This window comes from Myotis brandtii, unplaced genomic scaffold (genome assembly GCF_000412655.1).
Source record: "Myotis brandtii unplaced genomic scaffold, ASM41265v1 scaffold741, whole genome shotgun sequence".
Taxonomy (NCBI): Eukaryota; Metazoa; Chordata; class Mammalia; order Chiroptera; family Vespertilionidae; genus Myotis; species Myotis brandtii.
In genome coordinates, this window is record NW_005370950.1 from 33,347 (window position 1) to 46,375 (window position 13,029).

The 13,029-nt window shown below is 42.0% G+C and overlaps 1 protein-coding gene across 2 annotated transcripts in view; it reads left to right on the forward strand.

The window, feature by feature from the left end:
- The window catches only part of IGBP1 (immunoglobulin (CD79A) binding protein 1), a 35,309-nt gene extending 28,095 nt beyond the window's left edge, over nt 1–7,214 (forward strand). Inside the window, exon 5 of one of the 2 annotated variants that reach the window (XM_014530504.1) lies at nt 6,744–6,893. In XM_014530504.1, coding sequence (XP_014385990.1) covers nt 6,744–6,798 — 55 coding nt within the window. In that variant the 3' untranslated portion in view covers nt 6,799–6,893. Of the gene's footprint in view, nt 1–6,743 lie in introns of both variants that reach the window. The other variant, XM_005882843.2, reaches the window with a different exon arrangement.
- Nucleotides 7,215–13,029: the final 5,815 nt, after the last annotated feature.

Below are 13,029 nucleotides of genomic sequence, written 5' to 3' on the forward strand. Positions count from 1 at the left end.
GGATGGACCTGAATATTATGCTAAGCAAAATAAGCCAGTCAGAGAGAGATAAGTATCACATGATCTCACTCATATGTGGAATCTGATGAAGAAAATAAACTGATGAACAAAGTAGATCCAGAGACATAAAATAATGGAACAGACTGAGGAATTTCAGAGGGAAGGTGGAAGTGAGAGGGTGGGTAGAGAGTGATTAACCAGGAAACTTATATGCATACTAAATGCCCGGTGCACGAAATTTGTACACAGGTGCAGTCCCTAGGCCTGGCTGGCAATCGAAGCGCAAACGTCTGGCAAGAAAGGGCAGGTCCCAGCTGACCTCTGGGCAGCACCTGGGCTCCCAGGACCCCACGTGTCCCCCTCTGCCTGAGTCATGGCGCCCGAGTCCCCACACAGATGCAGTGAGCGTGGCCAGACGCCGAGGGCCCGGGTGTAGCGTGGGCCTCTGGGCCGCCCAGCAGCGCTGCATGGAAGCCAGGCGCGCAGACCAGCTCTTGCACGAACCCATGGGGAGCCCTACCAGTCCCTGCGGTCCTGGTGGCTGTGGCCCAGCTCACCCAAAAGAGGCCATGTGTGTGTGGGCTGGGTTCCTCATGGGCGCCCAGCACCTGAGTGTGGGGGCTTCCCTGGCATGCGAGCCCTGGTGTCCCAGGGGAGGGAGTAGGGGGAGTGAAAGCAAGCTCGCACACCCCACATTCTCACCGCACCACCATCCCTGTCATCCAGCCGCCAGGTAGCTAGTAAGAGGTTAGAGCGCATTGCTGACACCCGCCATGCTCCATGCCGCCCCCTGGTGGTCAGCGCACGTCATAGCAAGTGGTCAAACGACTGCCCAAGGGGACAGTTTGCATATTAGGCTATTATATAGGATATGCATAGCCCATGGAGTGGTGAAGGTCTGGGAGGGGCATGTGCAGGGTGGAGGGGATCAATGGAAAAAAACAAAGGGGACATTTGTAATACTTTCAACAATAAAGATAATTTTTTTTAACAAACATCGTTTCAGAAATGAAGGCTGGAGCAGAGGAAAGCAATAGGAAATGCCTTACTAAAGTAAAAAGGAACATGTTTTAAATAAAAAGATTTGAGTAATAGTGACATATCAAAGAAAGTAAGAAAGACCTGGCGTAGGATAGTAGGATTACCTGAAGAAGAAAACCAAAGCAAAGAAAAAGAATAAATGCTAAAAACGAATAGTAAGGAAACTTTCCTGAAACTTAAAAAAAAAAAAGATTTTATTATAAAAAGTGTAATGTGTACCTGAGAATTCTGACCCAAAATGACCACAAATGATAATAAAAGTACTAGGCTGGAAAGAAGAGAAAATACTGTGGAAATTACAGCAAAAAGAACAGGTGGTTTATAAAGGGAAGGAAATTAGATCACCCTGAAACTTTGACAACAACATTTCATGCCAGAAATGTGGAGTAACAGATATTACGATATTCAAGGGGGGAAAATGTGAGCCAAGGACATATATCTGCTAAAACTGTCTTTTAAGTATGAAGGGTACAGACGGTTATCAATAACTTAAGAGCTACTGTTCCCATGATTTCTTCCTGAGGAAATTGCTAGAGAATGAGCTTCAGACAACCAAAATGATGAGAGAGACATTAACATAAGGACTGGTGGCAAGCATTAAATATATAGTGACTTGTAGAACTAAGACTAAATGAGGCTTAAAAGGGAGAGAGTAGAGTATGTAATATCTATATACTCAATACTCAGATAATGTAGATTATTTTATTTATTTAATTTTTAATGTAGACTTTTTAAAAATGGAGAAATGGGGAAAGCATATGCAAAAAATGAACTATTCTCAGTTATATTAGTGACAGACAATATTAGTGTTATTACAAGACTGTAATGTGAGGTAATATAAATGAGTAATTATGAGACTCTAATTTTATCCTCTATCTTTGACAACTAAGACTTTTAATGTAGAAGAATAAAGACGTAATTCAAAATAATTTAAGAAATAAAACAACCCTGTTGTTCTAAATATAAAATCATGAGAAATTTTATTTAAAAGTAAACACAGACACCTTTGCTTTATCCACTGGAAAGGCTTAGAAACAATGACCAGCCCAGTAGCAATGAGCATACCTAGTAACTCAGATTGTGGTTTTGAAATACCATTCCCATTAAAAAGAAGCCAGGATGGCTAATTCCAAGTCTGGAACAGGAAATATACAAGATAAGCTTTGAAGAAGGAAGAGCTCAAAAAAAAAAAAAAAAAAGACAATTGGAGTATGTTATTGGGACACGGGCCAGCTGAAAGAACTCTCACTGGCCAAAACTGGAAGAATTGAGTGAGCAGTAAAATAGCAGAATTGGATTATCACAAGGAATAAAAGAAATATCCTTGAGTCTATAGTGATAGAAGTAAATGATTAAATAAATAAATGAGGGAGAAGAGAAGAATCTCTGCTATGTGAAAATTCCAAATAATTTGTCTATATGCTTCTGTCTCAAGGAGGTGGAGCAGAACTCCTCACTCCTGAAGTGTGGGGCTATGGTCTACAGTATAGAACAGTGATGGCGAACCTATGACACGCGTGTCAGAGGTGACACACGAACTCATTTTTTTGGTTGATTTTTCTTTGTTAAATGGTATTTAAATATATAAAATAAATATCAAAAATACAAGTCTTTGTTTTACTATGGTTGCAAATATCAAAAAATTTCTATATGTGACACGGCACCATAGTTAAGTTAGGGTTTTTCAAAATGCTGACACGCCGAGCTCAAAAGGTTCGCCATCACTGGTATAGAAGGAGTGGGAAGGAGTAACTTTACTATTGGGAACCCTGCAAACACTACCTTAGGTGGTCCAGGTTAGCATCAGCAGTGATAAGTCATGATGATGTGTAGCCTTGATTTGATGTGATGAGACCTCTGTGGTCTTCTCCTCCAAACCCACAACCCCAGAATAATTATGGGAAAAACATCACGCAGCCCAAATTGAGGCACATTCTGCAAAATACCTGATGAGGACTCCTCAACACAGGCAAGTCTGAGAAATTATCACAGCCAAGAAGACATGAGGAGACATGACGACGAAATGCACTGTGGTGTTCTGGATGGGATCCTGGGACAATTAAAAAGGGCATTAGATAAAACCTAAGGAAATCTACATCAACAATTGAATCTAAAAACTAAAATAAACGATCAAGGAATCTAATGAACAAAATAAACTGATGAATAAAATAGAACCAGAGGCATGGAAACATGGAACAGACGGATGAATCTCAGAGGGAAGGGAGACAGGAAGAGAGTAACCAAAGATATATGCATTACCCATGGACACAGACAATAGGTAGTAAAGGCCTGGGGCAGGGTGGGATCTGGGTGAAGGGGGCATTGGGGGGGGGGGAACATCTATAATACTCTCAACATTAAAATTAAAAAAAGGAAATAAATACTCAAATCTCATCACATATTTTGCTACATTTTACTGTTACTCTCGGAGTTATTTATGCCTGTTGCATCTGTAGGTGGAAATACTATATAATGTGTGCTACTGCTCATCTGTTCCCAATTTTGTTCAGTGATGCCATGTTAGTAGTTTGAAATTAGCCATGGTGGGAGGATTATACTATGGAATCATCAAATACTACCCAATCCCTCCCCAAAGCTAGTTGCTAAACATTAACCAGCATATTGAGTTGTACACTTGAAACCTGTATGATTTTTTAAAATTATATTTTTATTGAGTTCAGAGAAGAAGGGAGAGGGAGAGAGAGATAGAAACATCCATGATGAGAGAGAATCATTGATCGGCTGCCTCCTGCATGCCCCCTACTGGGGATTGAGGCCGTAACCCGGACATATGCCCCTGACCGTAATCAACCCAGGGACTCTTCAGTCCGCTCTACGCACTAAGCCAAACCAGCTAGGGCTAAACCTGTATGGTTTTGTTAACCAGTGTCACACCAATAAATTCAATACAAAAATTTACCAGCATAAGAAAACCCAAGGAAGTCTGAATAAAGTATGGACTTTAGTAGTTAATATATCATTATTGGTTCACTAGTTGTGTCAAAAACCATCTATATATATAAAAGCCAGGTGACCAGTTGCTATGATGTGCACTGCAGCAGTCAACTGGCCTGATTGGGGCCCCAATCGGCCCCCCCAACCTCCTGTGGCCCCTTCTCCCAGCCAACCCGGCCCCCCGATCAGCCCCCCCAACCCAGATGAGGGGCAGGACCAGCCAGCCAACCTCCCCCCTGCCAGACCCCACCAGTGCAAGAATTCGTGCACCAGGCCTCTAGTTGAGTATAAATGTATAAGAACTCTCTGTACTATCTTCTCAATTTTCCTGTAAATCTAAAACTATTCTAAAATTTAAGATTTTGTTTAAGATTTTTTAGAAATCATTGCAATTGATTGAAACCAATCAAATATGTTTAAATCCATGAGTTCATAATAGTACTTTAAAACAAAAACTGTTCGCCCTAACTGGTTTGGCTCAGTGGATAGAGCGTCAGCCTGTGGACTCAAGGGTGCCAGGTTCGATTCCGGTCAAGGGCATGTACCTTGGTTGCAGGCACATCACCAGGAGGGAGTGTGCAGGAGGCAGCTGATCTATGTTGCTCTCTCATCGATGTTTCTAATTCTCTATCCCTCTCCCTTCCTCTCTAAAAAATCAATAAAATATATTTTTAAAAACAAACAAAAAAACCCCAAAACTGTTCCATTTCAGAGGATGATAAGGAACCAATTATCTTGAAAAGTGGTAAATAAAAGTGAAAGTATCAAACATTGTTTTTCTCCTGGGTAACCAAATAGTAGTAGATGAGGGGAAGCCTCTCTTTATAACTGTATTCTAGTTAATAAAAAGGAAATGTTAAAATTAAGTGTGTTACCTTTTTGAAACATCTGGAAAATTAATGAATCTAGGCATTGAGCATCAACAGCTGCTGACATTGCAACACATGAGACACATATCATGTGCCATCTAATGAGGGAAGACAGCACCTCCTATAATCATGATGAAGGGATCAACCTGAATCAGATCAAGCCTCTGTATGAACTTGCTAACCTGCAGAATTTCAAAAGAACATGTTGGACTGCGTCGTGCCTATTCAATTAACAAAATCTCAGATTTGAGGAACCTCTACAGATCAGATGCCCCCAGTTTCTTCAAGACAACATTTAAGGAAGGGAAAGGATGGAAGAGGAACCTCTAGATTAAAAAGATATCAAAATAGCCCTAGCCGGTTTGGCTCAGTGGATAGAGCATTTACCCGAGGACTGAAGGGTACCAGGTTTGATTCTGATCAAGGGCACATATCTCGGTTGCAGGCTCGGTCCCCGGCCCTGGTTGGAGTGTGTGCAGGAGGCAACCATTGATGTTTCTCTCTGTCTCTCCCCCTCCCTTCCACTCTCTAAAAATCAATGGAAAAATATCTTTGGTGAGGATTAACAACAGAAAACAAAAAAGATACCAAAATATTTTAAGTGGGCAAGACTAACCTCAAAAATATTTGGCTAAGAAATGAGATACAAGACTATATATTACTTGGTTCTGTTTCTTTGAAATGCCCATAATAGACAAATCTATAGAGAAAGAAAGCAGAATAGTGATTTCCAGGGTCTGGAAGCAGGGAGGGAATGTGAACTAACTGTAAATGGGTACAAGGGGTCTTTTTGGGGTGATATAATTTTTTTAATTGGATTGTGGTGATGGAGCCCCAACTCTGTACTAAAGTCATTGAGTAAAATGTGAATGTACAAATGGACAACTCTGGTGTCTTGGGATGCACACTTGGGTTATAAACCTGTAATAAAGTCCAGAAAGTTTGGGGCAGAGGGAGGGTTGTAATTTGGAAGATGCTTATGGAGAAGCTTTGGGATGGGTACAGAAGATCTGTTGACCCAGGTGGAGGCTGTAAAGGTATAGCCTCCTTGTGAAAACTGAAGTTATATATATGATTTATAGTATTCTTTATTTTACAATAAAAGTGGTTTTTTTTTTAAAGAACACAAGGCTCCTAAGCTATTAGAGTAGATCAGATCCCCACACATTTCATTCTTTATCATAGTCATGAAACTGTTTCTCATAAGCAAACTCAGAGTTACCAGGAAATGTTCTTTTACCTCAGAAGAGAAAATTAGTGCAAAAGAGATATAGCAGTTGGTTCAATTACTTTTGGGTGTATACCGCATGACAAGTGCCATTTGGACCTCAGACCCTATTCCAGGCATGTGCAGAATAACACAGATATTCTCTTCTGATAGGTTCAGCTGCCCTGTGATTTCCAATTTTACACACAAACAAAATTGTATAACTACAGGAAATGGATGGAGGAAGGGAAGTCACCTGTAGTTCCGGCTCCTTAGCATATCACAAATTATAAAATCATACATATTTTTTACTTTAGTGTTTTGGCTTGCTGGGGTTTTGTTGGTCGGTTGGTATTTTGCTTTTTTGTGGGTCTTTTTCTTTTTGGAGGGCGGACAGGGGTATTTAGCCATTTTAGCAATAATTCTTTCCCAACATAGAATTCATCCTGAGGGGCAACTTTTATGTTTTAGCTTTCTTGTGAAAAGTACTCAGAACACCCTGTCTTACTGTTGAATATGTCCTCTGTTAGGTATCTAAGTGCTCTCCCTGCTTCTGCTGGCCCCAGGCAGGCAGCCAGCCATATGCCTTGTTCTCATTTTATGTGATTGTGTTCAGAATGGCGCTGAGGTCCCTGACATTCCATCACTTTCTCATTTTTCTACTTTGGCAGAGGCCAAAAGAGCAGCTCAACAAGAAGATCAAGAACAAAGGGAGGAAGAGGATGATGAGCAAACACTCCACCGAGCTCGGGAGTGGGATGACTGGAAGGACACCCATCCTAGGGGCTATGGCAACCGAAAGAACATGGGTTAGCCTTCCCACAACAAGATGGGACTACAGGGGGCGCACATCTTCCCCACAAAGGAAAGCTGTGTCTTCCCCTCCCTGGGCTCCTTTCAGCTCTACCAAGAAGGCAAAGACATTTAATCTTGCTTTGCGTTCAATAAAGTGTCAAGCAATTAAGTGTGTTTTATTCCCTAGGTGATGAACCAGTGATTCTTGTTTTGGCATTATCCTAATCATGTTGTATTTCAGATTCCTAGGTGGGAAGAAAAAGATTACTAAGAAATGGCTCTATAATCAATGGCTGAATGAATTTTCCTTAAAAAATAAAGTCCTCTCTATTACATCTATACAGAAATACCAGTATCAGCCGGTTTTGTGTGTGCTTGTGGGGAGGAAGGGGGTCAGGTGTGGGCTTATGGAGAGATCTTGGTTGTCTGCCTTTGATCTGGGCAGTGAGTTTCCCAGCCTCAACTGCAGAGGAGCTGGGGCTTTCACTCTTCTACCCCAGCACTATGAAACGACCTAATACTGCTCTACAAGAGGTGAGCACAAAACCCAGGACTTGCTCTGCCACACAACTCTTTTTTCAGGAATTACAGCTGTAAATGAATGGATCATAACAATCCTATCTAACTGGTCTTCCTTGCCTTGACCGGGAGAAATGAGAGAAACAGATCAGGTGTTATGAGAGCTATCCTTGTGTATGCATTGGAGTCTGGGGTCTTTACCCTCATGGAACTATTTGCCATAACCCTTAGGGAGAAGAGCACCTCAAGCTATAACATAGCTCTTAAATGGGCTGCCATAGAGCATTTTGGCCCTTCTTAACCTGTGCTGTGCAATACCTGGCACAGTCTGAAGTGATACATGTGCCAAGGCGGTCATTCTGCTGATGAGTAAGGTGCCAATGACTGAGTGTGAAGGAGGGGTGTGGGACAGATCAGCGGTTGCCAACCGGTGATCCACGGACCACTGGTGGTCTGTGAGGTCCGAAAGGTTGGCGACCTCTGGGACAGATGACACTGAGAGGTACCTACTTTATGCAGTAGAAAGAAGACATGTCCTCAGCTCTTGGGTTGATAGCTTTAAAAAGCAGCCATGTGTTGAAATAAAGATATGTATAAAAAAACATACTTTGTTCTAGTGCCTTTGGTACACTTAGATTTTCTAAGAGGACGATGACTCAGCCTTCCTATTCTCGCTTCTGCAATCTAGCTTAGGAGAGGGGTTTGAAAAGGAGACTCAGTTCCCTCTTATTTTTAGGGAGGGAAGTGGAGGGCTGTCAGGCGATGAGTAGGAGTTTGTGTTTAGTGGGAGATGACAGAAGACTACCAATTATATATTTGTATACTGCTTAATAAAGGACTCATCTCACCCTCACAACATAAGCTCCTGAAACTGATAGAGCACAGATTAAATTCCCCAAGGATTTGGGAAGCGAACATTCGGTTTTTAGCTCTTTCAATTATTGCCAGGCTGCCTCTGGCAATGGCCTGTTTCCTGTCCTTGAAGCTCCACCTTGAGTTTATTCTCAAAATGGGCCAGTTTGGGGTTACCCTGTTGGTCCGAGTCTATTTAAAGATGAGCCTTCCAGAAGATCCAGCTTGATCAAACCCCCCTCATACATTTTGATTATCTAAAAAGCAAACTAGACATGGTGGGTGTGAAGCCTGACTTTAAAAATTGCAAGCTGGCCCTAGCTAGTTTGCTCAGTGGATAGAGCTTTCGCCTGCTACTGAAGGGTCCCAGGTTCAATTCTGTTCAAGGGCATGTACCTGGGTTGCAGGCTCCTAATGCAGGAGGCAATTAATAGATATGTTTCACATAGATATTTTTCTCTGTCTTTCCTTCTCTCTAAAAATCAATGAAAAAAATATCCTCGGGTGAGGATTTAAAATTGCAAGCTGGCCCTGGCTAGGTAGTTCACTTGGTTAGAGCTTCAGCCCAATACGCCAAGGTTGTGGGTTTGGTTCCCAGTCAGGGTACCTATAAGAATCAACCAATGAATGCATAAATAAGTGGAACAATATATCAGTTTCTCTCTCTCTAAAACTCAATTAAAAAAATTGCAAGGTGTGTCATCTTGGGCAATAAAACTTCTCTGAACCTCTCCTGCTTCTTCGATGTCTGTAGATGAGCTGTCTCATGGGGTTGTGAGAATTAAATGAGTAATGGCAGCCACTATAATAGAATCAAGCAACTGAAGAGTAAGTGCTTTCTGTTCCTCTGAGCTCAATGACTACAGTCTGTCCACTAGAAAGGGAAAGCAAATGGATAGGTATTGGGCCTCGGTTGTGTGCCAGGCACTGGACCCAGCACTCTCACATACTATTAATACTCACAGTGACCCTGCATTGTCCCCATTTTACAGATGAGAAAATAGGCCCAGAGAAACTGAGTGATTTTCTCAAGTTCACACTAGTAAGAAGCTGTGCTTCTATCATTTGCCATGTGTTTGCCAATTACTTGTGCTTTTAGTTATGTCTTAAAGCTGCTTTAAAAGAGGAAGCAGCTTTAAAAATCCAAACCTAAACCAACTCTTATACATAATTGGAACTCTAGAAATTCTTTCTTAGCTGACTCATCAAAGAAGAAGTTATGCCAGCTCCCTTGCCATTTCCCCCTCAGCTGGGGGATAAGAAGACAGGCTGTGAGCAACCCTATCTTCCTCCATTTTCCTCTCTGGTCTTCAGGCTGGAGAGACCAAAATAGAACCACCTTCTCTACTCCCACCAGAGCCAGGCCTTTCAGGGTCCTAGAGTGAGTTGGGTTTGGGGGACTCTGAGAAGTGAGGATACAAAGCTTTCAACTAGATAATACTACTCCATAGTTTACAAAATGCTTTCACATATGCTGCTTATTTCATTTCCACAATCTGTCAGGCAGGAATTGATATCTTCACCTTACAGAGAAGAAAACTGGCTCTGGGAAGTGAAGTGGGTAACTTACTTCAGTCACACAGCTAGTAAGTAGACAGTGTAGCCCAGTGGTTGTCAACCTTCTGGCCCTTTAAATACAGTTCCTCATGTTGTGACCCAACCATAAAATTATTTTCGTTGCTACTTCATAACTGTAATGTTGCTACTGTTATGAATCGTAATGTAAATATCTGATATGCAGGATGGTCTTAGGCGACCCCTGTGAAAGGGTCGTTCGACCGTCAAAGGGGTCGCGACCCACAGGTTGAGAACCGCTTCCACTGTAGCCACATTTGCTCTCAGTAGTTTTCACCTGGAGGCCCATTTGATTACGAAAGGTGAACTTGAAGCACTATTTCTTTTAATGCTATTATGCAGTGATTTATCCTTTCCACTCTTGTTCCTCTTAACACCCCTGTGAGAAAGGCTGCAGGACTGAAGGAGCTGATTCCAAGCCCCAGAAGTGCAGTTAAGAGCCCTGAGTTAGAGTCTCAATCCTGGGGGCTCTGCCACTCCCTAGCTGGGTGACCCTGGAGCATCCAAGTCACCTGCATCACTTCTGTCATTTAAAACAACTTGAAAAAGTGAAACGTTTGAAATAAATCCACCTTTCTGTGTCATCTGAACTCCAAAGTTGTCCTCTGCTTCCCCTGGGCCTCTAGTTTGCTCATCAATACAACAGAGGCATTGCCACCATCTCTGTTGGACACTCTGCAGCAAGGTGCTGTTGTTATCACTGTCTCCTTGCAAAACATCATTTCCCCACAGGTTGCTTTGAACCCATTCATCCAAGGTACAGCTTAACCTGGCACAGTTCACTCATGTTCTGTAACAAGGAGACCTGGCTCCAGATCCCAATTCTGTCATTACCTTAGCTCCTCTGTTGCAGGCAATGAATGCCCTACTTACCTTACAGGCTAGAGTGAGGAGCAAATGAAATCCATACGTGGAAGCATTTTGAACGGTTCTAAAACGGGGCACAGGAACAAGGAGTGAGAGTAGCAGGCTGTTGGTAGGTTAGGGGGACAGAGAGCAGATGCATTTTTTTCTTCATCAGTGTTTCACAACTTTATTTTAATCCCTACCCCTCTAATGATTTCTCAATCTATCTTCTATATATCACCACCAGCATAAGGTTTGTGAAATACTCTTCTTTGTGTGCTGAGATGAGCAACAAAGAGAATTGTTATGTGCAGTGGGAACCAGGAACCAGTTTTTACATATCTGCCTGCCAAGACACCTTTGACAAATGTATGTGAAAGGGTGGTGAACAGTCTTAGAATTCAGTGTCTTGTCCCAGCTGGAAATGAACATCTCTCGGAGTACAGCTCAGCAATGACTTGGGCCAGCCTATTCTTGGTGGTAGCACAAATAAAAATAGTAGCCATGCAGGTACATACCAGTGGTCATCTAGTGAGCACCCACTATATATTAGGAGCTTTACATTATTCCTAATCCTCACAACAGCCTAAGGTAGATGGTATTGTAGCCTCCATTTGTAAATGAGGAAAGTGAGACTCAGAAGAGTGATTACTAGTTGGTTTGACTCCAAGGTCTACCACACTGCTTCCCTAGGAAGCACAAAGTACAGGGGACACAGGAAGGTGGGTGACACTGCCTGGTGGCACACTGCTCTGAGGACAACCTCTCCCCTTTCTCTAAGTTTTGAGCAACAGTTTCATCAGCTTTGCCTGCTAGGCCCTTCAGGGGCACCTCTGAGACCTGCTCACCAGGGAAATCCCCACTCCTTCGAAACCTCCCATTCCTGGGACCTCACATCCACCAATCCCGCAAGCCTCAGGGGAACCTTCCTGCTCCCAGTGCCAGGCCCACCTCTGCCCTTTCAGACCTAGCTGATCTTTGTACAAGTAACTCTTTTACTTTTACTTTTTATATATTTTTTTCATCTTTTACTTTTTAAAAAATTTTTTATTGTTGAAAATATTACATATGCCCTCCCTTTCCCCCATTGACTCTCTCCAGCCCACCCCACACCTCCACCTCAGGCTTTCAGCACCCTATTGTTTGTGTCAATGGGTTATGCATATATGCATACAAGGTCCCACCCACACTCCCCAACCTTCCCTCCGAGATTCCACACTCTGTTCTAGGCTTCCATGTCTCAGATCCACTCTGTTCATCAGTTTACTGTTAGATTCCACATATGAGTGAGATCATGTGATACTTGTATTTCTCTGACTGACTTATCTCACTTATCATGATACTCTCCAGGTCCCTCCATGCTGTCTCAAAGGATAAGAGATTCTTCGTTTTTACTGCTGCATAGTATTCCATGGTATAAATGTATCACAGCTTTTTCATCCACTCATCTACTGATGGGCACTTGGACTGTTTCAGGATCTTAACTATTGTAAATTGCCTGCTATGAACATAGGGCGCATGCATTCTTTTTGATTGGTGCTTCAGAATTCTTAGGATATATTCCTAGAAGTAGGTTCACTGGGTCAAATGGCAGTTCCATATTTAATTTTTTGAGGACATTTCATACTGTTTTCCATAATGGCTACACCAGTCTGCATTCCCACCAGCAGTGTACTAGGGTTCCCTTTTCTCCACATCCTCACCAGCACTTGCCATTTGTTGATGGTAGCCATTTTGACAAATGTGAGGTAATAACTGATTATCGTTTTAATTTGCATCTCTCTGATGATTTGGATCATTTTTTCATATGTCTCTTGGCCATCTGTATGTTCACTTTGGAGAAGTGTCTATTTAGGTTCTTTGCCCATTTTTTAATTGGATTATTTGTCTTCCTTTTGTTAAGTTGTATGAGTTCCTTATATATTTTGGATATTAACCCTTTATCAGATGTATCATTGCCAAATATATTCTCCCATGTAGTGGGCTCCCTTTTGTTTTGTTGATGGTTTTCTTTGCAGTGCAGAGCTTTTTTATTTTGATGTTGTCCCATTTGTTTATTTTCTCCTTAGTTTCCTTTGCCCTAGGACAGTGATGGCGAACCTTTTGAGCTCGGCGTGTCAGCATTTTGAAAAACCCTAACTTAACTCTGGTGCCGTGTCACATATAGAAATTTTTTGATATTTGCAACCATAGTAAAACAAAGACTTATATTTTTGATATTTATTTTATATATTTAAATGCCATTTAACAAAGAAAAATCAACCAAAAAAATGAGTTCGCGTGTCACCTCTGACAAGCGTGTCATAGGTTCGCCATCACTGCCTTAGACAGTGGTTCTCAACCTTCTGGCCCTTTAAATACAGTTCCTCA